We start from the raw sequence: 27,053 nt of genomic DNA on the forward strand, positions 1-27,053 counted from the left end.
TGATGCTGGGGGAAAACTGAGGTTTTGTATTACCTGAAAAAATGGAATTAGTAAACTCCTATAAACAGATGTTATCCTCACACAAATTGAATTAGAAGATTCACACCTCTAATGAAACAAGCCAAGACTGAGTGAGCAGGTAGATAGTCTAGAAACAGAAAGCAATAGCACTTCATTTTTTATTGTATAGGAGAAGAAAGTAACAAGAAGAGATTCATTTTGAGTTCCTTGCTCTCTAATAACATAGATCAAATTTACTTTCTATGTATCAAATCAGATTTAAATGGTAGACATGAACCTTGCTGTTCAAGGTCTGCTGATTCTGCATACCTATAAATGTAAAACCCAAATGATATTCACATCCTATCAACATTCACATCCAGAAGTATTAGAGCACCTAAAACTAGAGGAAAAGTGTGGGTACAAATCTGGTTTATGTGCTCAGGTAAGATCTGGTGTTATTTATTAGGAATTTCTAAATTCCCATTAGGCACCTGTCATACTCTTTCACCAAAAGTGGACAGGTACACATCTTTTATTGTTTCTATATTTACAAAATGAAAATTACATATTTCTGGGGTTAAAAGACTTTGTAAGATATATTCAAGGGTACAACCTTTATTACTCTCATCTTCATCAGAAGATGAGTCTCATGTTAGACTGACCCATGCCATAACAATGATTTCTTTTGACATGCACTGCAAACAAAGAATAAGAACACAGTTAATTTATTTGCTTGTACAACTGATATGTTTATCCAGGTGAACACCTTCTCTCACCAACACTGAGGAGAAGGATTGCTGACATAGCTAAAGCCTATACATGAAAATAAGTGAAGCTCCTATTGTACATTAGCTTTGGATTTTACTTTCTTCCACAAGAAATAATTCTGCACTTTTCCATGCTATCCCACCTCTCCATACACTATAGAGTGTGGTAATAGAAATGTGGGAAGGAAAGTAATTTGAAAGTCTGCTCTTCTGTTGCAAGGCCCTTTTAGCACAGAATATATTAAAACATCTATCTCACACACTAACTTCACAAACCCCATTGCCTTGCAGACTATCAGGCACTTCAGAGCTGGGACAGAGATTTTTATGGAATAGTCTTGACAGATGGAGTAAGCCAGACATTCCCAGACCAGCCAGAGCATGCATGAGACAGAAAATACTTTCATTTGAAGGAGGGTTTTGAAAAATGTGACATAAAAAGTATCCCATGCACAGGGATTGTGACTTGAAAAGGTAAAAGACCTTCTACCTATTAATCAATGGAGTTCTAGAGTTTCAAAGCCAGAATTCACTTTTTTTTGTGCATGCTTACACAACAGAGCCCAGGCCAATTGAAGGTACAAAGAGAATAACAGATTATAACCATTATTTTTTTAATTTTCACATCAGGTTGAACTGATCTTCACATCAGCTGCTCTCACACTTTCATTTAGTTCATTAAAATATCTTGTTTGGTCAGTTCTACCACTATAATTTATTTTAAACATAGTGAAACCTTAACTAAAGAGGCAGCCTGACATTAAGCATCCACTTAAAAGCCTCTGCAGATTACCACTCCGCTCTTTGTGGCGAGGGTTTGGGCACAGTAAAGTTTTGAGCCAGATTCCACTTTCCCTTCATTTCTCAGATCACTTCAATGCAAATTCCAAATTCAGGCAGCACTACCACAGACATGTTACCGTCAGTGAAACCAGCCAAAACATGTCCTCTAGTTTGAGGTGGTCTCTTCAGCTAAGGTTGGAAAATGGCCCAAAATTGTGATCACTGCTCTGTTTTTTAAACCCCACTTCAAAGTCAAAAAGCTGATTTTCCTCTCTTGCTGCTTAAGGCAAATTTAACTGGATACGCATATGGCGTAAGTGCCAAACCCATTTAGAGTTGGAGGAACTTGCAAAACATACAGAGGCAGATTCTGCTGCTCTTACTCACTTTAAACAGCTCCAGCTTAACTAATGGGACTTCTCAACACAATTAAGACAAGCAGGATCCAATCCAAAAAGAATATGCACATTTCAAAGTTGAAAAATATACTCTGCACAACGTACACTAGTAATCCAGGGAGACATTCAAGTGGCCATTTAGTGGACAGATATATACATAAAAAAGCAGTAGGACAATCTTAGTTCAAGATGTTTTTTTAAACAGCAACCATGTGCTATACTAAAACTAATTATCTACCCAAAACGTTTGTTAGCTGGGGGGAGGAATCTTCAGCTCAAGGTGTTCTGAGGAGTCAAACTATAAGTGTTAATCTAATGGAAAATAGCACACTTACGTATTAGGATAAGACAAAATATTCGACTGCAAAGTACAGGTCACATTCAACAGCTACATTTTTCACAGGCAGGAATTTCAGCAAGATGGAGTGCAAGGTTTTTCCAGAGATTTATGTCACTTTATCGTTTTTATCCATATGCATTTATATTTATAAACGAACTGAGAACTTACAGATTAACGACCTTTTTAAAACATCCGGTAAAAACACTATTAGAATCAAGTGGGAAGGAGGAAGGGGCGTTTTTTCAGAAGCAAAGCCACAAGCCAGTAACTCCAAACAGATCCCGCGGGAGGAGCAGGGCAGGTGCCTCAGGGCACAGCCCGGGACTCACTGCCCGCCCCGGGAGGGCTCCCGCCGCCACCTCGAGGGGTCCCCGCCCCGCCCAGACCCCCTGCCCGGCAGCCTCTCCTCCCTCCCAGCCTCTTCTCCTCCATCACTTCCTCTCCCCCTCCTCGCGGGCCCCTTTACCCCTCACCTCAGACCCTTTTCCTCCCCCAACATACGTCCTCAGCCCGCCCCGCCTCGAACTCCCGCTTCTCCTCCTTCTTCGCCTCGCCCCGCGGCTCTCACCCTCCCGGGCTTTCAGCAGCACCGTGTTGGCCACGATGTTCTCGATTTCCATGGTCGGGGGCTCCTTCCCCTCAGGGCAGCCGGAGCGGGGGCCGCCCCTACAGCCTCCTTCGCCCCCTCCTCCAGCCCCGCCAGCGCCGCGGCGCCAAGCCTCGGCTCATCCGGCCCCAGAGGACCTCAGCACTGCGCTCGCCTCTTCCCCATCACCCGCTGCTCGCCCCGGCACCGCACTCCCCCTCCCCGAGGGCGGAGACGGAGAGCAGGCAGCGCCCTCCCGCCCCGGCCATGGCTCCTCCGCCCGCCTCAGGCAGCACCGCCCCTGCGCTGCCACCCCCTCACCGTTACCGGGACTGCAAGTCCCAGCAGGCAGAGCGCGGTGTGCGCTGGGGACACGCGCGCGCGCTAGCTCGTGGGCCTGCTGGGATATGTAGTGCATCAAACCTTCCCCGGCCTCGTCCCAAAGCAGGCGGGGAGCAGAGCGGTAAATATCGCGGTACTGGGGCAAGGCTCTCGCGAGAGGTGGCAAGCTGCCGGTGCGCGTGTGGTAGCGCTGGGCACGGCGGGGTGAGGGGCGCAGGGGCCGCGCTGCTCTCTCCTCTCTTTTCTCCCGCCTCTCCTGCGCTCCCTCCTCCGCTCCACGCCCCTCCGGCTCTCACGGAGCTGTGGCGAAGGGCAGGGGTCAAGCCAAGGGGGAATTCGGGGGGTTTTGCGCCCCCTCGGCGCCATTTTGCTCGCTCTGTTCGCACCTCCAGTCTTGGCCCCGCACACTGAGGGCCGAGCCGCTGCCTCCCCTCCGCGTCCCCACGGGCAGCCGGAGCAGAGATGGGGAAGGCGGCGAAGCGGAAGAAAAAGGTGTCAGTGCCCTCCACAGCAAAGGGCCCCGTGAAGTCGGCGATGGCCGTGGTCAAGAGCAACCCCTTTGAGGTGAAAGTCAACAGGCAGAAGTTTGATATTCTGGGGAGGAAGACCAAAAATGATGTGGGGCTGCCGGGTGTCTCACGGTCCAAGGCCATCAAGAAGGTAAGAGGACATCCAAAGCAGGGAGGAAGAATGGTATGTGTTGATGTGGGGAGCTGATAAGGCTGGAGCCCTCTCAGGTGAAATAAGCGATCACCTCTGTTGCGCCCAGGAGGAGCGGCCGGTCACCTCTGAGTGCTCAGGGGGTGATGAGCGCTCGGGCAATGGCTCCGGCCAGCGCAACCCGCAGGGTTCAGTAGTACAGCTCTTCCTTACTGCTTGGTGGGAATGGTTCTCTCCTCAAGTTACCCAGGGCCAGAATACAATGACACGTGTTGTCGGCGAGTAAGTACTGGACCAGAGTCAGTGTTCACTACGTTCGTCGGTTCTGGTCATCACAGGATGTTAAGCTTCTTGATAATGTTGTAACGTTGGTATAATAGTGAAGGATTGAAAGGGCCTTAAGGTCGGGATACAGTGAGAAATGTGTAGCTACAAAGAAACTACTGTCGACCTGGAAAACAAATGCAGGTGATTTTTTTGTGCACAGGCTGAATAGTCGTGTTGTAGAAGTACGTTGGAATGTAATGATCTGTTCCCTGCTGTCGACCATATAATTTAAGAGTAAATTTTTTTATCTTCAACCCTTCACCATTTTCAAAATGCCTCTTTTTCTTTCTCTATTGCCATCAGTAGCTACCTGACCAAAATCTGTGATGCATAAGGGAGAGTGTGTCATACTGGGATTCCGTCTGAAATTCCAGCAGCCTACCTTATTCTTGGGTGAAACACAGGAATTTTCAGTGGTCTGTCACTTCACACAAACCAGCAAAGTTTAAACCTGTGTAGGTTAAGTTAAAGCTGAAAAAAAGGGCAATTTGAAAGTATGTCCCTGAGATTCTCTGACGTGTTGCATACATGCTGTTGTTGAACAGAATTTAAAGCGCTTACTGGAAGGGCAAATGCAGTGAAAGCAAAGAGATATTTTATCATGTTATGTGTAGTGTGAAAGGTTATGCATTAAGTATTTTCTTTTTTATCAATAGAAGTAATCAAATAATTGAGTACAAAAAAAAAGCACAGAAATGCTTTTTGATACCCATGTATTAAGCGGTATTAATGTTCATATACAGTATCTCAGCTATAGAGACAGTGTATATGAACATTATACACCAATGTATAATGTTAATATTATACATGATAAATATGTACATATTATACATTATAAATATATACATATTATAAATAGGTATAGTGATCACTGTAAGAAGTAAATAGAAGGTAGTATCATTTACAGCAGCATATGAAAATTTACATATATATAATTTACAGCATATGTATAATTTACAGCAGCATATGAAAATTGTGAATGCTCAGTGAGGCTGCAGAGGTCTAGAGTAGGAAACCCAGCCTTTTCCTTTAGTGCAGCAGTTTGTGAGATTCTGGTAATATGAATGACACAGTATTTTTCTGTAGGAATTAGTTAATGTGCTTTAAATAAAAATGGATATTTCTTCTGAAATAGCACAGCCAGCAGACACAGCCAGCATTTTTTTTTTTTTTTTAGAAACTATATATATTTTTTCAGCATGAAACTATAAATTAGCTTTCAGATTTTGTTATTATTAATCAAGATTTTAGAAAACTTCATGAATGTTGTACATCACATTTGGGGTTTTATTTTATAATAAGATAAATCAGATATTTGTCATGAATTAGGTCACTGGCACTGAAAAGTAAACCTGCCTCCTTACCTGTTCCAAAAGTAGAGCACATAGTAAGTTCCTTGTATAGGTGTGTGATAAGCTTCTTTTTACTGACTTGATGCTTGACTTCCCCATGCTCAACAAGCACAGGGCTAGATGTGTGGATCCACTCGAGGCTTTTATGTCTTAGAAGAAATGACCAAAAAAAGTTCAGCTGACTTTTTTTTTGCTGGCTTTTTTTGCTTTCTTTAATATGTTATTCTTAGTTTACTAAGCTTGAGACGTATCTGAATTCTGCAGTGTAAATGCACAGGTTTTTCATGTGATAAAATAAAGGTGAGATATGGTGTAACATTTTATCTTCACTTGGGTGCTTATAAGAGAACTTAATCTGAATGACTTGTATGAGGTTCCCATCTTTTCTTCATGTTAATTTTTCCTTCTCTTTCATTGCATTCTGGTAAATTATTATTTATGATATGAGGACAATATAAAGATTATTATGTTGACAGGATACTCTGCAGTCTGTTGCATTGGCTTTGGAAGTAGTTACTCTCTGTTCTTTTAATTTTATCTCCTTTTGCTTTTTTCCTTCTAGCGCAATCAAACATTACTGAAAGAATATAAAGAAAGAGAAAAGACAAATGTGTTTAAAGATAAACGTTTTGGTGAATATAACACCAAAATCACTCCTGAGGAAAAGATGATCAGACGATTCACTCTGGAAAGACAGGTAAATGATTAAAAAAAAAAAAAAAAAAAAAAAAAAACAAACAAAAGAAAGCCAAATACAAAACCACAAAGCACACTTGAATTTTTAGGTTGGGAGCACCCCCTAATAGAGGGTTTTGCAGGGTAATGCTTTATTTTTGATTTTATAGGTTTGGAACCTCCAAAAAAGGATTTTTTTTGTGGAAATAGAATGTTTTTCATTGTATTGTTTTGGTTTTGCCAGATTCATTGATTAGTTGGTTTTCTTTAACTTCTTTGGTTTAGGAGTTAAATTAGGAAAAGGTGGTCACCATTAAGTATATTCAGTAGCTGAGTAGAACTCTGTAACTTGCTGTCATTCTGTACTGTGAGTTGAATGTGCAGTACTATCCTTTCTGCCTCATCATACTCAGTCTCCAGAATTAAGCAGTGTAATTTTTATAGGTTGAAGTCTGTTTCATTAATCCTGAAATGCAATAGTTTAAAATTGATGTTACTGATACATAGATAAAACTTCAGCTTCCCTAGGTTTCCTGGGTTAGTCCATTTGTACATTGGTGTAAGAGAGACATGACACTCTCTCACTTAAAATGTATTTGAATTAAAATGTTGGTCTGACAGTGCTCTTATTCCAGTGTTAAGTTTCAGCGAAACACTGGAATAAGAATATCCTCAACTAGCACTAAAACTAAAGTCTGTTATTTTGTTGTCTGGGAACTAAAGATCTTCTGATATTTCATTGGTTTGTTTTACTGTTCTTAGCAAAATTATGGAAAGAAGAATATCTATAATCTTAATGAAGATGAGGAATTGACTCACTATGGCCAATCTTTGGCAGAAATTGAAAAACTAAATGATATTGTTGATAGTGACAGTGACACAGAAGAAAGAGGAACACTTTCAGGTAAGAAGTGCCAGCTGGTGTTTCACTGGTAATTTTATTACTGGTAGATGTGTACATCATTTGTTCAGTACTGTCTCTCAGTGAGAGAGAATATCATGTTTTTGGTTGGAATGTTTAAACCAGATTTGATTACTTCTGAATCGCACACAGACCAGCTCTCTGGATTTTAGCAGGGGTTAAGTGGGACATAGTACTGGCAAGCTTCTTTACTCGGTGAGCTTTTCAGCATAAACAGGTACCTGGATTTTGAGCCCTTTGGCCAGAATCTAAAGTGTGAGTTTTCTGGTTGCTTTCTTGACTCTTTGGACCTACCTGTTGGATAAATACAGGGGAAGAACATGATCCTACCTCATACCAAGTATTTGTCAGTGTAAATTATGTGTCTGACAATCTCTTTTGGTATGGCCTTTCTCATAGGGGTAGGACTAATGCCTGATTGGATCAATAGTTAAAATTGCTCCCATTCTCAAAGAATAAGGAGATACTGTCCCAGCAGCAGCCCTCTTGCAGTCGTGTGGATTTGAAAGATTCACGTCCTGCTTTTTTTTCCTAGCTGAATTAACTGCTGCTCACTTTGGAGGGGGTGGAGGTCTCCTTCGTAAAAAAGTATCAAGTGAGCAGCAGGATGAAGAAGAGGAAAAACCTAAGTCTAGAAAGGAACTCATCGAAGAGATGATAGCCAAATCTAAACAAGAAAAGGTGAGTTTTTAGCCCTGAAGTATAAATGAGCATGATTAAGAAGCTGTCTTTCTACAGCTACACTATTATTCTATTCTACAAATACATTCCTGTATTTGTAGAATAGAATAATAGTGGCATAGCAAAACAAAGGAGGAAGCTGTCTGAGAGGAGTCCAAGCTCCTTGAATAAAGTCTGAGTTTGTAGACATTTTAGATATAACTTTTGTATCTGCCATTATTTGTATTCCCAGATCTCCCCTTGTGTTCACACCTGCTTTCTGAATGCAACCCTTGTACCAGTCACCATAGCTCTATACTTCTTATTCCACAGAGAATGTTTGCAGCTTCAAAATGTTAAATATTTGAAACAATTCATTTGTTAAAGACAGGGTTTTGGTTTTAAGTTGTAAATGCTTATGTCATGTCCATCTGAACATAACTGCTGCATTTGGTTTTGTTTTATTTTTCTAGCAAGAGAGGCAAACTCGGAGAGAAAGTGCCTTAGAACTGACAGAAAAACTTGACAAAGACTGGAAGGAAATCCAAACCCTTATTGCCCGCAAAACCCCAAAGTCAGAGAGGAAGGACAAAGAAGTAGAGAAACCCAAGGTGAGGTTTTGACTAGACTAATTTCCTTGATTCTAGTAACTTGTAGTTTTGATTTGTAGTGGCTGAACTCTAAGGCCAAGTTATCTCTTCATAAAACGTTTGCTACTATTCACATTGAAAGAGTGCTACAGTTCTAGAACAGTCTGATTAGTTGGAGGAATATAGGGGTTTGTGTGATTTCTCTGATTTTAATTACTTATTGCTTTTCTTTACTTATCAAGTGAGAGGGAGATTGCAGACTGAACAACACTTTTGACTACAGCTTATTTGTAAGACAAACAAATTTTCTTGAAGAATTAAAATTGTTGGGAACACTGACATATTTTGAGTGCCTTTGGAGTGTTCCTTTGATAAAACAACTAGTACTTGACAGTAGACATTTCCTTGTTGAAATTGGGCTCTGTCCCTTTCAAAAAGGGAATGAAAATAATTCCATTTTGAATAGGTATCATATGGCCTCATGCTTTTTCTATCATTTGTATTCTGTACTAAGGGAAATAAACTTTTAAATGGAAGAATAGGAATTCTATTGAGCTTTTTTATTTTTCTTCTAGAAGTGTGTATTTTCTTGCAGAACATCATGAATTTCTATTTACTGTTTTGCAGTAGAATCCAGATTTTATGACATCATTAGTTCAGTCTTGCATTAAAACTGATCTCAAAGTACAACAGAAAATATACTGGACCAACAGTTCATACTCTGGTGTATTGATTTTTGGGTTTAAGTTGCTCCATGGCATGTTGAAGCTTATTGAATATCAGCATCCTTTTTTTTTTTTTTTTCTTTAAGCTAGACTTCTATGTAGTGGAACTAGCAAAGGCTTATCTCATGTCACAGTGTAAAATGAAATGTAAATTATTAATTTATTAATTCTGGGTGTGTTTTGAGGGTTTTTAATGTAATATGTAATCCAGTTATTTTTTTAAGGTACTCTTTTTAAATTTTTCAATTGTGAGTAACTTAAGTAAGGAAGGGGGAAATTCCAGGAGAATTTGTCTTCAACTATTCTTACCATTCTTCCTTGTCTTAATTCTGAGTTGAGTGTTTTTGCAGCTTGCTTTGGAAGCAGTCCTTTCCTTTTACCTTAACAGTCTGATTTTTTAGCTTTAGTCTGGCAGAGGGATGGCTGCAAAGCAGAATAATGAAACTTAAGATAATAAACAATTGCATAAATATTTCTTTAGCCTGATGAATATGATATGATTGTTCGAGAACTTGGATTTGAGATGAAAGCAAAACCTTCAGAAAGGCTGAAGACAGAAGAAGAATTGGCCAAAGAGGAGCAGGCCCGACTCCAGAAGCTCGAGGTATCCCATTTATGGCTGAGATTGTTTGGGGCCTGTCTTTTGGGAGTGACTGCTTAAATTCATTCCTTGACCTTAGATTGTAAGTGGCTGTACTAAACTGCAATTCGTCAGAGGGGGAATTCAGGAAATCTTCTGTTTGTGTTTGTAATCTGATATTAAAACAGCCAAAAAAAACTCCATAGGCCTAATATGTGACTGTGGAAGTTTATGAAATGAGTCAATCTTCCTTCAATAAAAATGTAATGTTACTTTGATTTGCCTTTAAATGTTTTAAATTATTCAGAGTTGAGAGGTGCTTCTAAGTTAGTGGAGTATCATGTTGCACAGCAGTTGAATTAATACACTGGGCAAGTCGTTTATTATTTTCTTCTGTTGTTGCAAGAGCCTTTCAGTGGCAGCATGTGCATAGCTTTGCTTTGCAGAGGGATAGGAATGTCTTGGGAAATGTTGTATGCTATTTCTGTTACCTGGAGCACTGAGTCTTATGGGAAGATGGAATAATTTGGTAAATGTTTCACTTTTTTCTTTTTGTTTTGGTATACTAAGAACACATTTAAGACTGGGAATTAATTACATTCAGATTACATCAGGGCAGTTCAATATCTAATAGCAGAACAGAGAGATACTTTTTTTCTTTTCTACTCTTACCATCTTAGAGTTTGATGCTCAGTCTGTATCCCAAAAATCTTTTAGGATGTGGTTGTGTTCACTACGAGCTTGTTATACACACGTGAAGCAGATAAACACTGCAGAACCCTGAAACACTTTAAAAGCTTTTGTTTTCTAGTAATGATGTCCCATAAGCAAAAGAGATAAATTTTAAAATAAGAGAACACAATGCTTCTGGTTAACCCAGAAAGCCTTTTAGATAAGCTAATTTTTTAACTTATTTAAAGCCTTTTAAATAAGCTAATCCAATTGACTGAGTGCTCTTATCAGACTGTGCTCCCTACAAAAAAGGTAATGTCAGCTTTTGCCCGTAATTTCTCAAGTTGCTGGGTTTTTTCTTTTCACCAGCTTTTTGAGTATTCCAGATTAACTGTTTTTCCCCTTGTGTTTTCCTAGCTGTAGTATTTAAGAGATCTTCAGTTTTGGTGTAGTTCTGTTGATCTAGGTGTCTCAGATCTGTGTGTGGTATTTCTTGTGAAACACAGGCAGATCGATTACGTCGAATGCGTGGAATAGATGAAGAGGCAAATAAAAAGAGACCCAGCCACATGTCAGCTGATGATCTAGCTGATGGCTTTATCCTGGATAAAGATGACAGGCGTTTATTGTCTTACAAGGTAAGGTTTGAAATTTATGAGTTTTCAGAGGTCTGTAAAGAAGATTAGGAGAGACAGTTGGCAAGTGAACTCTGTAGAGACATTAAGTTCAACCTCCTGCTCAGAGCAGGGTCAGCTATGAAATCACCAGTTTACTCAGATCCAGTCTGTTCTTGGAAAATCTCCAAGAATGGGGGCTGCTCAGAGAGATGTGCACTGACTGCCCTTACTGTGATGAGGTTTTTTAATATCCAGACTAAATAAGCCCAGGTCTGCCTCTCCTCACAGAGCAGGTACCCCAACCCCCAGTAGTCCTGGTGGCTTTCTGCTGAACTTGCTGCAGTTTATCAATACATTTAATGTATTTGAAGGCCCAAAACTGGATGCTGTGTTCTGTGAGGTCTTAAAAGTGTCAAGTCTTTTGACTGTGTTCTTGCTTGAGTAGCCTTCTCTAGCACTAGCCTGCTGGGTTGAAGAGAGGAGGCTCTTTGGCATTTCTGTTTTTTTTGTTTTGTTTTGTTTTGGGGTTTTTTTTGTTTGGTTTTTTTGGTTTTTTTTTTGTTTTGGTTTGGGTTTTTTTGGGTTTTTTTTTTTTTTTAATTTTCACTATATTGATACAGCTTCCACCGAATTTCAGTCTGAAGATGAGTAGATTTCTGACATATCTTTGATTAAGGTGGCAGAGCAATGTAACCTTAAAGTTGATATTACCAGTCCCCCTGACTGTGGTGCACATGTGTGCTGATTCTGTCCTCTCTAACAAGGGAACTGCTGTTCTCCTTGAAAGAGACAATACCAATTGGGAATGTGAATTTAAACTGATGATTAATAAAATCAGGGTGGGACCAAATATGTATCTGATACGCTATTTTAACACATAGAAGGAATATATTTTTATATGAAGAATGTTCCTGTGATGTTGAAGTTTTTTTTCCTAGTTTTCCTTCTGTGTGGTTTCTTTTATTCCTCATATGCTACCTCTTCTTCCAATTTCTTACAGCCCCTTGAAAATACCCTACTTTTTTGTATCTATATGTATGTTCTCTCTCTAATATCTTTTATTGGCTGGCACTGCTGGTATTCACTGCCTGGTCGGGTAGCAAGGCTCAAATTCTCTTGATGAATATTTAAGATAGCTTTGCATGGTGATTGTGTTGAGGTACTGCCACTTTATCAGTGTTTTAAACTGGCTTGTTTTCTCTATGGACAGGATGGAAAAATTAATATTGAAAATGAGGAGGAAGGAGAGGAGGAAGGAGAGGAAGAAGAAGAGGAGGAAGGAGAGGAAGAAGATAATGAGAATGAAGAAGAAGGTCAGGAAGAATCTGCAAGTGAAGATGAGGAGGATGGTGCTGCAGATGGTCACTCTGATCTTGAATCTGATCTTGAGAGTGAAGGAGAAACTGCAGAGAATAAAGGAGAGAAGAAACACAAGGCAAATGAAAATGAATCACAGAATGTGGAGAAATTAGATCCAAAGAGAGAAGCTGCCAAATCAGAGCTTCCCTATACATTTGCTGGTAAGCAAAGGACTGATGCAGAGATCCCTTGTTGTCAGGGCATTTGTAACAACCCCTGCCCTGTAGGTCATACATTCATTCATGAAGTTTTGCTTCATAGTTGTCTTCTACTATTTGAAGAGCAGCCAATAGCTGCTGTTCTTAGTGAGCAAACCTAATCGTGCTTGGAGAAGTAGGAACCAGATCTGTTTCATCCCAGAGCAGTTTCTGTGCCTCTGAGCAGCACCAGAATTGGAAGATAAAAACACAGGAGTAAAATAATAATACCTGTGCCCCTTTCTTAAGGCAACCAACTTATCCAATTCAAAGTGCTACTGTTGCACATACGAGAAGCCAGAACAGTATTCTGTAATCTATACAAACAGTTTCTCTGGTGTTTGGACTGACATTTTTGTCAGAAGATGCTTGGAGAGACAGGATTCTGAAGTTTAATCCCTGTGATGTAGCATTGAGTTATTGTAGAGACACTCAGAGTTTCAGAGTTTGACTGGTCTTGAGTCCATGCCTAGCAGGAAGGAGGAGACATGTTTCAAGTAGTACACAAAACATTCATTCATATTAAGTACATAATTAATCTAACTATTGTCCTAGTGTAGATTTCTCTAACAAAAGTATCTGTTGCAAGATTAAACAACCTTTCAAACAACTTCCTTAAGTGCTTGTGTTTTTCCATCCAAAGAAGATGACTTACTACACAAAGCCTTTTGAATTGCATTCAGGATTTGCTTTAACCAGAAAGCAGTTATATTAAAATAAGTAAAAAAGCTACAACTAGTTAAAATGTCTTCTAGCATGTTGACTTCTGTAAAAAGCTAAATATATGCCAGGGTTGTTCGGTTTTTGTTTTTTTTTTTTAAATTTTCTATTTGTGGCCATATTGTTACCTGATGTTTTTCACACAAAAGCTAATTAGGTGTGAATTAAACATAAAAGTACCTGTATTATGGTAAATTTTTGGTTGAATGTGTGTTTAGGTTTAATTCTGCTTTGTGTCAACATAGCTGTGCTGCTCAGCATACATGGTAAATAGAGGATGATTTGAATTTTAAGCATTGAACAACGTTATTTTCTGACTTGTGTTCATAGAAATAATGCTGCATATATGCTAATAAATTATTACTGTTTAAAAGGTAATTATTTAAAACATCTATGGTCTCTTTTTTTCTGAACAATAGCATTTTCAGGTTGGAAATTTGTTGCACATTCACTTGAATTAAAGATGTAAAGTTTGACATTTTTATGTGGTCAATTTTTGTTTTTATTTTCTAGTTCCTGAGTCCTACGAGACATTTAAGTCTTTATTGGCTGGAAGAACAATAGAACAACAGCTTATTATACTGGAGAGGATTCAGAAATGCAATCATCCAAGCCTTGCAGTGGGAAACAAAGCAAAGTTGGAAGTATGTTTTGGTTTATGTTTAAAATAACTCTTGATTCCAGAGTAAGTTTTAGTAAGTATTTAGGGAGCAGTATAAAATATACATGCTTCTGTGTTGTTAGTAACAGTAGAATTAACATGATAGTCTTCATTTTCTAAGTCTGTATCACTGTTTAAGAATATGTACAATGAAGAAAAACTTATTAATTTTAACTTATTTCTTGCAGAAATTGTTTGGCTTCCTTTTGGAATATATTGGAGAGTTAGCAACTATGGATTTACCAGAGCTCAGAACAATTGACAAACTCGTCCTGTAAGTATTAAATCCTATGGACTTTTGCTCCTTCAGGGTTTAAAGAGAAAAGGTACATAGAGTAAAGCATTTAGCTTGTTTCAAATATCCTATTGAACTTGTTGGCAGCTGGCAACTCTCAGCCTTTGTGTTTTAACTTTGTTTCATGTGTTACTTGATCTGTTAATTGTACCAAGAGATTTTCAAAACCTCAGAATGTATTTTTTGATCTGCAAGATGCTTTTTGTGGGTAGTGGATAAGTAATACCATATATGCATGAAACTCCTGTCCAGATGGTTATTTAGACAGCTGTTAAAGGATTTGAAGCTTTGCACTGACACTATGCAGTTTCTGTTGCAATCTCTGTTTTTTCCATGGGCTTTAGTTCTGTGAATTCACTCAGAGAGCTAAATGGAAATAGAATTAAAGTGTTACAGTAAGCTCATGTGGAAGTTCCAACTAAACACTTTGCAGGAAGTTATCAGTTTGGCATTGTTGTCTCAAATACCTGACAGGCAGTTAGGCTGTGAGGAGAGAGCCAAGTTTGTCTCAGAGGTATACAGCAAAGGACAAGAGTCAGTGGGCAAGAGCTGCAACAAGGGAAATTACAATTAGATTTCTGAGAAAATTTTTTTCTTTAAAAGGTACTAAACATTAAAATTAGTTTCCCCGAGAAGCTGTGAAGATTTAAAAAATCTGTTCTGTGCAGTATTAGCATTCATTGCTCTGTTGCATTCATCAGGAAGAGCTCTGACCCATTGATACTGTCACACATGGTTTGTACCAAAGGGTAAATATGTTTTGATTGTCTTTTAGAACTGGGATATATGAATATCTCTGCAGACAAATTTCACTGAAAATGCTGGGAGACCAAACAGATTCAGGCTCCAGACTGCATATTCCTGTAGGCACTAAGCATAGGCCAGGAGCTGATCTAACTTTGTATTTGGGTTTGTTTTTTTTTTTTTTCTTGTTTGCAGTAATAATTTTGCTAACCACATTGCTCCTTACATGTTGTTTAATATTGCTTAAGAGTGTTTAGAATAGTGGGCTGTCTAGTGTAAGCCAGCATACTTCACTGAAGTAATATCTATAGTTACGAGATTCAGAAGGACATGTCATAACCATAGCAAGTGATTTAGGAGTGTATTTTAAAGTTTAAAAATATTTTTCATCTAAGATTTAGAAACCTACAACTCGGGGATTCTCACAAGGCCCAATGAAAAATACATGTCTCTGTAAACTAAAGTATTACAGTAATAATTTATATTTTAAAAAATAAACATTTGTTGCAGTCAATTTGGTATTGTTACAATATAGATGGAACACAAGAAATCTTCCTATGGGTGCTTAAAAATCAATTTTTTATTAACATCAGTGGTGTAACTTGATTATGACTTAAGTTTCTTGTTAATAGGCCATTGTACAATCTTTGCCAGATGTTTCCTGAGGCAGCCAGTGACAGTATCAAGTTTATCCTTCGAGACGCTGCACATGATCTGGAAGAAGTAATTGAAGTTAAAGGCCGTGCAACATTTCCAGGTTTAGACACGGTAACAAATCCATATTGCTGGGATAATCTCTTTGCATTAGTACAGAATGGAAATAAGTGCAAATGACATTATGTAGTGAATTATTAGCATCTATGACTTTCTAGGCTTTTTAAATTGCTTTTCTGGAGATAAGTTGTAACAAAAAACCCCCACAACGACAAAAAACTCCACCCCTAAGAAACAAACAAACAATACACACACACATTCTTCAGAACAGAAGTGTGACTGCGGAATTAATAAGGGGAAAAGATCTTAAAATTGTCTCTCCAGTCTTCATAGCAGAACATTGTTTGTTTTCCTGATGAAACTTAAATTGGTAGTTTTAGGAAGAAGTTATGTTATCAGTTACATTGGGACTTTTTTAGTTGTGTTAAGTACAAATGTTTAAAAAAAATGTGCTCCATAGTAGTGTGATATCTCTGCAATATCTCTTGGGTTAAAAAAAACAAAAACAAAAAACACCCAACCAAAACAAAACCCAAACAAAAAACAAAGAAAATATTATTATGGATATAAAAATACAACATTTCTTAGTACTTTAGATATGATAATGGCCGAATTAGTGACTTGGAAAGAATTTCTTTTGTTGTTGTATTGGTAATACCCCATTTTCACTTGCCATGCTAAAGGTGAACAGATTGCTTTTACAGTGTCTAAGTAAATGACTGTTGGAGAATTCAAGAAGGGAGAGTATGGAAAATGAGTATTTTTTAAATTGTAGTAAAGTTTCAAAGACAAACCATAAATCTAATTCAGAAGGAGCTACTTGTTTTCTGTCAGCTTGATGAATTGCTGCTGCCTAATGGAACAATTAGACTATTGAAGGAAAATAGACTGAAGCCTTGGTTCTTACAGCTTGGAAGATATATTGAGTTGTTTTGAAGAGTCTTTAGTCAGGATATTTGGGTTTTGCAGGAAATGTATTGTCGAGAGCTTTTAACTTTATTTTTAATTTGTCACTGTCACCCTTATAACACCAGTCACACTTCTGGCTTTCATTCCCTTCACTGGACTTTGCCAGGTTGCAGGCCATCATTATCTTTTAAGGTGGCATTATATTACTTTGTATTCTCAAAGCACTTGTTTGAATGAATATTCCATAGATCAGCTGTCTTAGTAAGCTTTTCATATGCCTACTGTTATCTTAGCCTGCAATTCAGAATATTTAGTAACCAAAACACTTCAGGAGATTATTTGTTCACAATCAAGGAGGAACAGAGAGGAAGCAATGAAACTTTACTTCCATCTGCTTTACTGTGCAAATATCCACTTAAATAATTTTCATAATTACCTTGCAGCTGATGTTTCATTTCCATATGATCTTGACAGGTCACTCAAGTCCCCTTCAATAAAAGTGTACTTAATCACTGCTTAGTTCTTCTGGCCGCAACTGTTTGTTGGTGTGCCAGTGCCTGAGGATTCTGGTCACTTCATTGTCTGTGTTGAGGACTGGTTGAAAGGTGTCACAGGTCCTGTGTGGCCACGTGCTCCTGTGTTTGTGGTGTGAGAGTATGTGGCTGTGGTGAGCTGAAGGGGATCAGAGGTTCTCATGGAGTAAATGGGATTGGGAGGCAGAGTTCCTTGTTAGCTGTTCTTTCAACTACCTCAATCCAATATTAGACCTATAATGGATCTGTCATAATGGATATTCCTTTTTCTCATCTAACTTCAACAGTTGTCTTAATAAATAGGTTGTGTATCATACCAGAATTCTCAAAATTATGTATATTGTAGTATTTTTGACTACTGTGTGGCAGTCATTAGTTCAAAAGTTACAAATGTATAAAGTCAAGATCCTGGGAATAATGTCTTAACTATATTTTGCCTTATTCTGTTTTATGTGCAATCAGCTTATTTATTTGAAAATTGTATCTCTACTGTTTCCAACTTCTGACTTCTGGCACCCAGTTGTAACACCTGCTTTTATGTACATGAGTCAGCTACTTACTAAGGTATGTCTACGATGTGGTACCTCAGAATATAACTTCACATATATTATTTCTTCCTCAGACTCCAAATATGTATGTTAGCATTCATGTATATAGTGGAAGTGTACTTGCAAAAACAGCTTTGTGTTTGGTATAGCCACAGATAGTAATTGGAGGAAAGGGTGAAGAGGAAAACACCCTTGCAGGCTATAGTCCATCTCACAAAGCCATCTCTCTTCAATTTTTCAAGCTGTCACAAAATAATTGCTTCTATGATAAATTACATGGGACTAATAGAACAGACTGAATACAATCTGAAGTCATTCATTAGTGGTTTCTTTTCCATATATTGCATTTCCTCATATTTAAGAGAGGTTATTTACTTAAAAATTGGCAGTATTTGTTTTCCTTGAAAATGTTCCTAATGCAGTGCATTGAGTTAAAAGATGTCCTTATTTTTCTATCCTAATATCCTGTTTATATGTTTCAAAAGTCTTGAGCTAATTGCTCAATTGCTGCCAAGTTTCTCAGAGCCTTCTATTTCACTAATTCAATTCTGAAGAATTTATTGTTTGTGGTTTAGCACCTTCTAGTGGCTAAATGAGTTCTGATAAACCTGTTACTCAGTTCTGCAGATACTCTTCAGTTGAGGACCAGGGAAAGCCAGTGTGGTTCTCATCAAAGATCAAAGGCTGTAATTTTAGACTTCAAATGCTTAAAATGTAGTTAATAATTCATCTTTTGGGAGATTCTGTATTTGTGTTGTATAGACTTTTAATTAGGAATATTTTGTTCTTTTTATTTCTTTTAGTGTCGCATTACAACATTGCAAGATGTTATTAAAGGGTTATTTATATGCTGTTTGTTCCTGGAATATGTGTCTCTCTCCAGAAGATTTGTGCCAGAACTCATCAATTTCCTTCTTGGAGTACTTCACATCTCTCTACCCAAAAACCAGGCCCAGGGTGAGTTTGTTTAGAGTAAATGAGTATTTAGTTTAGAGTCCATTTTAGTATTGGGGTTCATCTTTTAAAATGTTTAAATTTTAAATTTTTAAATACAAATATTTCACACTGATTTAATTGTTTTTTAACAAAAGGCCAAAATCATCTGCAAGTTCAGCCAAACACAACCTTGATTCTTGGGCATCTTGTTATGAACTAGATCCTCTTGTGTTGTTGGCAGGAAGGAAAGGACTGAAGTTATTAAAGGAAGTGAACTCATGTTGGCCACAGTGCAGTATTTTTGCAGTGTTGTTGTTCTAAACAGACTGTTTGATTGAACTGTGTTCTGAAATTCCGAGTTCCTAATGAATTCCTGATGAGTACCCTGTAAGCTCACAGTGAGGCAGCAGCTCATGCTGCAGACACCCTTAATCTTCAGCTAATAGCCATATCACCTAAGTGAGAGCTAAATGAGAGATGTATATCACAAAGCATATATCAAATAAGCTTCCCTTATTTGACATGGATTCATAGTAGTGTAATAGAAAACAGCTATCCCCACAAGCAGGATTAGTAACATAAGTGTGTAAATTTAACAGTTTGCACAGACAACAGGGATCAGTGTGATCCCTGTGTTAGCAATTTTTTTTTATTTTGCCAATCTCTCTTTAGTGTTTTTTTTTCCTTTTATTAGTCTCTGTCTTTAAAGCTGTTGGTTCTGGGGCTCTTTTTGTTGACCAGTTCAATGACAATAATTTACTTTTGAGGAGTTTTGTCAGAACATAGTAACTAATTTATGTGTTAATATCTGTCTGGGCACAGTATGCAGGAGGAGACTCTGCGGGCAGGATATTACCAAGTGAAAATTTGAATTATTTTATAAACTCACAAGATATCTGGGATTTAATGAACTATACACTTTGTATTAGTATGCTTATCACTCTTGATAAGATCCTTAAGAGTCTGTTCTCTAAATAGTCATCAGTCTGGTGAGGAAGGTTTAGCCTCTGTCAGTATTCCAATACTTCAGTAGGCAGTTCCCTTCCTTTCCCTTCAGGACTTTTTTGCCTTTCCATGCTTCCTTTTTTTTTTTTTTTTTTTTCCAATTTGAATTTTTGAGCTACTACTGATCCCTTCTCAACAAATCTAGCACTGCAGTTTCACCTTTATTATCTGGCATGGCTGTACTCTACAGACCTTTCCCCAGCTGCTTCTCACAGCTTAGCAGTTTCCTCAGAAGTGTGAGCCAAGGTTACACAGCTGGGCTGCATCAGAGCTAAGCCCTGGATTCTCAGAACACCAACAGCTGAACCCTTAGAAGGAGGTGGGAAGAGGTTATGGAGTGGGTGGGTTACGTAGTACTAGAAGTATTCAATCCTTTGTGTATATTAGGAATATTTGATCTACAGAGGGTTTTGGTAAAGTTAAAATACAGGATTCTGCAAAATTAGATAAGAACCTTGAAAAATTTTTAGTGGTAATCATTGATCAATTGTTATCTTGTTTAAAATATTTTTGTATTTCTGTTAATGATTTTGCACTAGTTAAATTTGCATGCTGCTGGTTTCTGTTAGCAGTGAGGAAAAGCTCAGTAAAAGATATATAAGAGGCCCAGTGTTCTCTTTGAGAACTTTCCAGTCAATGTTGATGTTTTGAAGTTCCCAAGGTATCCAGTTGTGTTTTTAAATATTCATGGTGGAAGTTTTTCTGGTAGTTGTGATGGTTAAGCTGTCAACAGAGAATACTTTAAAATAAGCAGACATGCAGCTTATTATTATAGCTAATAATATTATATAATAATAATATTATTGAGATTATTATATTATTATCTGGAATGTTGATGCACCATCACACCAAAAAAATTCTTGGGATTCAATTTTGACATTAAGTGGAGTCAGCAAATAAACTCTTAATGTTTTAATTTTATTATCTTGATCCATAAATTTCTCACATGAGAAAGATATATAGAATACAGCTTCATAAGAGACTGAAATACAGTCTGATTTAGAGTAAAAACTATTACCTTAAAAAAGAAAAGCTGTAGGTGGAGGGAGTGGGAAGGTATTGTCATGGTTGATAGCTTTAGCTAATTGAATTGTTAATGAGATCTGCTATCCTCACAAGTAAAGCAGATAATAAAACTCACATATCTTAGTTCCTGATCTTGCATAAGTCTGTGTGTATCATGATCTCTTACAACTTTGGGTTTCAAATCTTAAAAACCTTTATTTAAATATACTGTCTTTTGACCTGTCTGTGAAGAACCATGTACAGGTTGTAGAGCATGTAAATAATCTGAACTTCAAGTTTGAAAAAGTTTTGAAGTCAATTCCACTGCAAGCTTGCAGGACATAAGGAAAACAAAGAGGGGGAGGAAGACCCCCAAGGTCCAGCACAGAGAATGCAAATTTAGTTCCTTAGCCAAGAAATTCCTCAGATGCTTCTTTCATGTTGCTGTATAAGTATTTTCACAGATCAGCTTGTGATCTGTGCATAGGGATTCTTTAGTGTTTTCTATATGCCCTGCTCCAGTATATATTCTGTGTTCCATGCTCTTTCTGTTTTAAACCCCTCAGATACAGAGTAGGAGAGGACTTTACAGTGTGTCTGAGGGCCTCTGCTGTGGGCTCACAGGAGAGGCTCTGTGGCTGCAGCTGTGGGCTCTCCCTGCTCCAGCTCACTGTGTCTCATGTCCACCTCCTGGGCCAAGACTTCTGCTTGTGACCCCATGGAAAGTCCTGTACCTGCCCTATCCTCTTAAGCATACCCAGTGCTCCATCCTGGACCAAACCTGCAGTTTAACTGTGTATCCTGTTTCCCACAGGGCAAACATGTACCTACATGCCTTAACTTTCCCCACCCACAGAATGAATCAAAAAATTGCTGAATGGTTTGAGTTTGAGAGCATCTAATTCTAACCCCCCCTGCCATGGGCTGGAATACCTTCACTAGACCAGGTTGCTCAAAACCTTATCGAACCTGGTCTTGAACACTTCCAAGGCTTGGGCACTCACTACTTCTCTGGTTAGCCTGTAGTCCAGTGTCTCACCACTCTCATAGTGAAGAGTTTCTTCTTTTTATCTAGTGTAAATCTACCCTCTGTCAGTTTAAAACTGTTACCCCTCATCTTATCCTTACACTTCCTGATAAAGAGTTCCTCTCCATCTTTTCTGTAGGCCTCATTTAAATACTGGAAGGTTGCTGTAGGTCTCCTCAGGGCCTTATCTTCTCTAGGCTGAACAACCCCAGCTCCCTCAAATGGGAAGTGCTCTGGTCATCTTCATGACTCTCCTCTGAATGCTCTTGAGCCAGGTCTATGTCCTTCTCTGGGGACCTCAGAGCTGAACACATTCCTTCAAGTGGGATATCATGACAGTGATGTAGAGGAGAAGAATCCCCTCCCTCAACCTGCTGAGCTTTTGTTGAAGCCCAGGATGCATTGGCTTTCTGGGCTGCAGGGGCACATTTTCAGCTCAGAATTCAGGTTTTCATCCACCAATACCCTGAGTTCTCTGTAAAGCTGCTCTTAATCCACTCATATTGCTCAGTCTGTATCCATGTGTAGGATTGCCCCAACTCACATGCAGGACCTCACAGTTTGTCTTATTGAACTTCATGAGGTTCACATGGTCCTACCTCTGAAGCCTGTCAGGGTCCCTCTGGATGGCATCCCTTTCCTGTAGAGTATCAAGCACACCACTCACCCTGGTGTCACCTGCAGGCTTGCTGAGGGTGCACTCAGTCCCACTGTCTGTGTCCCCAGCCAAGATGTTCAGTAACACTGGTCCTAGGACAGACCCCCCTGATGGATCCTACTCATAACTGATCTCCATCTGGACATGGAGCCATTGGCCACAATTATGGCCATCCAGATAATTGCTTATCTACTGAGTCATACACCTGTCAAATCCATGCCTCTCCAGTTCAGAGACCAGAATGTTGTTCAGGACAGTCTCAAATGCTTTGTACAAATCCAGGTATATGATATCAGTTGCTCTTTCCTTACCCATCAATGCTGTAATCCTGTCATAGAAGGCCACCAGACCTGTCAGGCACAATTTGCCCTTAATGAAGCCACGTTGCCTGTCACAGAGCACCCCCCCTGTGTTTTGCGTGTGTTTTGTCGTGGTTTCCAGGAGAAGCTGCTCCACAATCTTGCTAGGCACAGAGGTGAGGCTGATCAACTTGTAGCTTCCTGAATGTCTTCTCTTTCCATTTTAAAAAATGAGGATTGTTTTTCCCTTTTTCCAGTTACTGGGAACTACAACTTTTCAAATATGAAAGTGGTTTAGGAGCTTTATCTTGCCAGCTCCCTCAGGACCCTCAGATGCCTAAGGTTCCAGGGACCTGAGCACATTCAGGTTCCTTAGTCTCAAGCCTGACCATCTCCAGTGGACAGTACTTGGTTCTCCCAAGAATCCAAGTTCTGCCTTTGGGTTCTGTGACTTGGGTGGTGTGACTAGAGCACTGACCTATGTCCCCATGCTCTAGTGTTTTCCATTGTTTTAGAAAAATTTAATATAGATAGAAGTATTTTTAAAGGTAGTACAATTAAAACTGTAAAATGAGTTGTCTGTTTTTCTTCAGAAAAGAATGCATGAAGTGATCTTGTTTATTGACTGTTGTTCTTGGTTTTTTTAGGCTATACTGTAGTGCATCCATTTACACCAGTGGGGAAAAATCTAGAATTGCTATTGGTGTGTGATAAGGAGGATCTGAAAAGTTGGGAGAAGCAAAATGTGCCATTGAGTATGGTGACTAGATTAAAGGAAATCAGCAGAACAGAGATAAATCATACCAGGTATGTAAGAAGTGTAGAACAGAAAAAATACCAGATCATCTGTTGTTTCATGTCAGTGACAGTGCTCTTTAGAAGTAAAAACAAGAGTAGTGGATAGTTCTGCTGTGTTCAGTGCACTGACATAAAGATTTGTTGCTGATGGAATTCTTTTGGTATTTGCTTAGGAGACAGGAATTTTTAGTCTGAATTAACAACTATTTCTAGTTGTAACTGGTTCTGCCAAGCAATCTTAATGGATTCTGCTAATAGTCCCAATTTAATTAATTAAGTTGATTTTATTTGAAAATCCACTGCAGTTTTTGCATGTGAAATTGTTAATTTTTTTGTGTATTAACAGGTTATCATGTCTAGCTCTGTGTTTTGACCTTATTAAAAAATGTGCAGCTCTCTATGAATCTTTACCATCATTCCATGAAATAATGCATCCTGTCAGAATACTCCTTGCACAACATATGCCAGTAAATGAATATCCTGAAAAAATGCAGGTATGTATTCTTCAGGATTTAAATAATCAATATGTTTGTTTTATTAATAAATTCTGTGATCTTCATCTGTGTGCAAAAAAAAAAATGTATAAGCATTAATTTTTTCAATATTCAGACATTTTGATATTCCTGTGGGAAAAAAACAAAAGAACAGAGAATATTTAGAAAAGATATTTTTCCATTGTATATGCTATCTTGCCTATCTAAATGAAGAGAACAGCACCTGGCTTGTAATAATGTAGCATTCCATGAGTGACATAATTTATAGCAGTAATATGGACATCTGGTTGCTCTCGTACTTTTGTAGTGAATCTGTAAGACCTTGGTAAAATAAATACATGTACTAAACTGGGGAGGTAAAACTTATAACTGTATAGGTAAAATGAACATAAGTATACGTTACTTAGGACAGTTCCTTATTTTCTAGAAATGAGATTCAGAATTTTAATCTGTCTCTTCTGAATGTAGCAAAATCATCTTCTCCTCAGAGAAGCATCATAAAACATCCTTAGAGAACAAAGTTTTATTACTTGGATGAAGTCAAATGGCCTATGTTTTTTGCCATCAAAATAAAAAAAACCAGTCATTCTTCGAATTGCCATGAAAGGAAGAGTCTGAGTTCAACTGCCTTTAGTCTTGCTGCTGCTTCTGTTAGGTGAAACTACCAGCAGGCAGACCTTTCTTATTGTTCATGATACCATTAATAGACTTCCAAAAGCTTTTAAGAATTATCTAACTTGGGTTACAGCGTGTCACTGTTAGCAATGTCCTAATGAGTAGCTGTGACTTAACCCAGGAAAGAAATACATGGGGAGAGCATTACTGTTGATTCAGTTTACAATAGCTTTTGATTTATGGTGGCTTTGATATGCTTTTACAATTGTAATTTGTTCTGCATTTTCAGGAATGGTATCACAGCGCTCTGAAAGAGCTGGAGAACAAAATAAAACATTATACCCCAATGATATGTGAGAAAAAGAAGCCAGTGCCATTGAAACAGTATACTCCTAAAATTGTGAAAGTGTAAGTAAAGAACACTGGATGCAAAAGAAAGGTGCATTTAAACCATGGCATTTAAACCATGGCAAGCTAGAATAGATTTGGAAAGCAGAGCACAAAGCAGAACTGTTTTTCTGCTAGATTTTGTGTGTAATTCAGAAGGGGTCATCTATTTCTGTGGTAGGGAGGGAAAAAAAAAAAGGAAAGTAATTTTAAGAGCAAATATTATCTTGTAGGAAAAATAGCTCTGAAAGCCAACTCTTGCCCATATAATGAATTGTAAATAAACAAATTTCAAGATGATTAGATGATTATTATCTGGTCAGGTGCTTTACTGAATGCTCTGTCAAGCACTCAAGTCAGAAGAACAAGAGTGAGTAGTTCATATGTATATGAAATATATGATGGTAAAAGATGGATGGTGAAAAACACTAATTTACTTTTGTACATAACAGAACAGTGTTCTGATTCAGGAAATCTGCTTTATATTGGCTGCTGATTTATTTACCCATATTGGTTATCTACAGGGTCACAAAGTGTCTACTTTTATTTATTCTAATAATTGAAGAGGACAGCTTTGCTCTGCCATACACACTTATCCCCAAGTAACTGATCAGACTTCTTCTGTAAAATGCATCTGCTGAGAAGGTCTGCAAAAATTTAAGGTGTATGGGGAGGTTCCATCTTTCTTCAGATGTCTTCCATGCTTCTAGTCTAGATTTTTAGTCTGTTCAAAGTGCAGGCTGCATATGGAGAATTGAAGTGTGCTCATTGGAACGATGATGAAGTGCAGTTAGAAGGTCTGGTGAGTGTTTTTCCAATATGTTCATTGGGCAGCTTCTTATTTTGCAACTTATTCATATAATATGCAGGAATTAAAATTCTGAGTTAGTTTTCATACAAAACCTTTCCTTATAAATATGAAAAAGTTGTGGGTTTAAGGTGTTCTGTGCTCACACATTCATTCCTATTTCAGCTTGGAGTTTGGAAGAAAGCAGGCAAGCAGCAAGAAGGAGCAAGAAAGGAAGCAGTTGATCCAGAGGCATAAACGGGAACTTAAAGGAGCCATTCGTGAGATTCGGAAAGATAACCAATACCTGGCTAGAATGCAACTGTCAGAAATCATGGAGAGGTAATATAGCCTTTGTTTCAGCACCCCTTTGGGGGTTGTTGTGCTGTGTGTTCATTTCTTCACTGTGTGCCAAGACTGACATAAATGATCAACCATACTAAATTTAGATAAAATGGGACAATTTGAGGAAAAGCAAACATTTTCAATAGAGATCATTTAAAGTGTTTTCAACTTTGTGGTTTCATTTCTCTAGTTTAAGAGGACGCAAAATGTTTTTATTTAAAAGGTGCGTTGGTAAAATTTAAGAATTGTGGGGCTTTTTATGAATTAATAATTATTCTCTAAGTGTACTTATTTTCTCTAATATCATCTTTCTGAAATATTTTATATGCTGATTGTCTGTTTTACAGAGATGCAGCCAGAAAAAGAAAAGTGAAAGAGCTTCTTGGTAGCCTTGCTACACAGGAAGGTGAATGGAAAGCAATGAAAAGGAAAAAATGGAAGAATTAATTTGGACTATCTACAGCAGGAAGCTTACTGCCATATAAAACACCCCAATCATGGCTTTTCAACAGATTTTAATTGCATTTCTTGGATGTGTTCCTTTTGAGGAGAAAACATCATTGGATCTGTTTGAACAAATGAACCTGCTTATTAGGAAAGTCCACAACTTTTCATAAGGAAAATAAAAACAACACTTTCGTACGTAGCATGCTTCTGTTCTATTTTAATGAGAACATTTGGATGAATAATCAGAATTCTAAGTCTAAAACCTGATCACACACACACAAAAATTCTACATTAGAAAGCTTCTGTTACTTTTCTGTAAGCTGGTGACAGATCACTAGTGAGGTTCCATTTCAGGGCCAGTTCTCTTCAACAGCTTCATCAACAACTTGGACACAGGACTCACAGCTACACTGAGTCGTTTTGCTGAAGACACTGAAATGGGAGGAGCTGCTGACTCCCTCAGGGGCAGAGAGGCCCTGCAGGGGGATTTTGACATTCACCAACCATGTGAGGTTCAAACAGGGCAAGTGCCGGATTCTGCACCTGGGATGGAGCAACCCTGGATGTACGG

General features: G+C 38.4%; 2 protein-coding genes across 4 annotated transcripts in view; one reads left to right on the top strand and one right to left on the bottom strand.

Annotated features, from left to right (window-relative positions):
* GRK4 (G protein-coupled receptor kinase 4) overlaps positions 1-3,061 on the bottom strand; it is a 38,583-nt gene extending 35,522 nt beyond the window's left edge. The window contains exon 1 of one of the 2 annotated variants that reach the window (XM_053940514.1): positions 2,860-3,059. In XM_053940514.1, coding sequence (XP_053796489.1) covers positions 2,860-2,911 — 52 coding nt within the window. In that variant the 5' untranslated portion in view covers positions 2,912-3,059. Of the gene's footprint in view, positions 1-2,859 lie in introns of both variants that reach the window. The other variant, XM_053940516.1, reaches the window with a different exon arrangement.
* A 329-nt stretch (positions 3,062-3,390) lies between these two features.
* NOP14 (NOP14 nucleolar protein) lies at positions 3,391-26,681 on the top strand. 2 transcript variants are annotated; one of them, XM_053940729.1, is made up of 18 exons: positions 3,392-3,879; positions 6,121-6,255; positions 6,996-7,137; positions 7,691-7,836; positions 8,289-8,426; positions 9,612-9,734; positions 10,889-11,020; positions 12,210-12,519; positions 13,789-13,919; positions 14,125-14,210; positions 15,608-15,743; positions 17,594-17,695; positions 18,483-18,636; positions 23,257-23,416; positions 23,754-23,901; positions 24,806-24,924; positions 25,877-26,032; positions 26,383-26,681. In XM_053940729.1, the coding sequence occupies exons 1-18, from the start codon at positions 3,682-3,684 to the stop codon at positions 26,480-26,482; spliced, it is 2,616 nt and encodes an 871-aa protein (XP_053796704.1). In that variant the 5' UTR covers positions 3,392-3,681; the 3' UTR covers positions 26,483-26,681. The 2 variants fall into 2 exon arrangements, with proteins under 2 accessions (XP_053796705.1, XP_053796704.1); XM_053940730.1 differs by lacking the exon at positions 17,594-17,695 and having other exon boundaries at positions 3,391-3,879.
* The last annotated feature ends 372 nt before the right edge of the window (positions 26,682-27,053 follow it).

The sequence above is a fragment of the Vidua chalybeata genome, chromosome 4 (assembly GCF_026979565.1).
Source record: "Vidua chalybeata isolate OUT-0048 chromosome 4, bVidCha1 merged haplotype, whole genome shotgun sequence".
Lineage (NCBI taxonomy): Eukaryota > Metazoa > Chordata > Aves > Passeriformes > Viduidae > Vidua > Vidua chalybeata.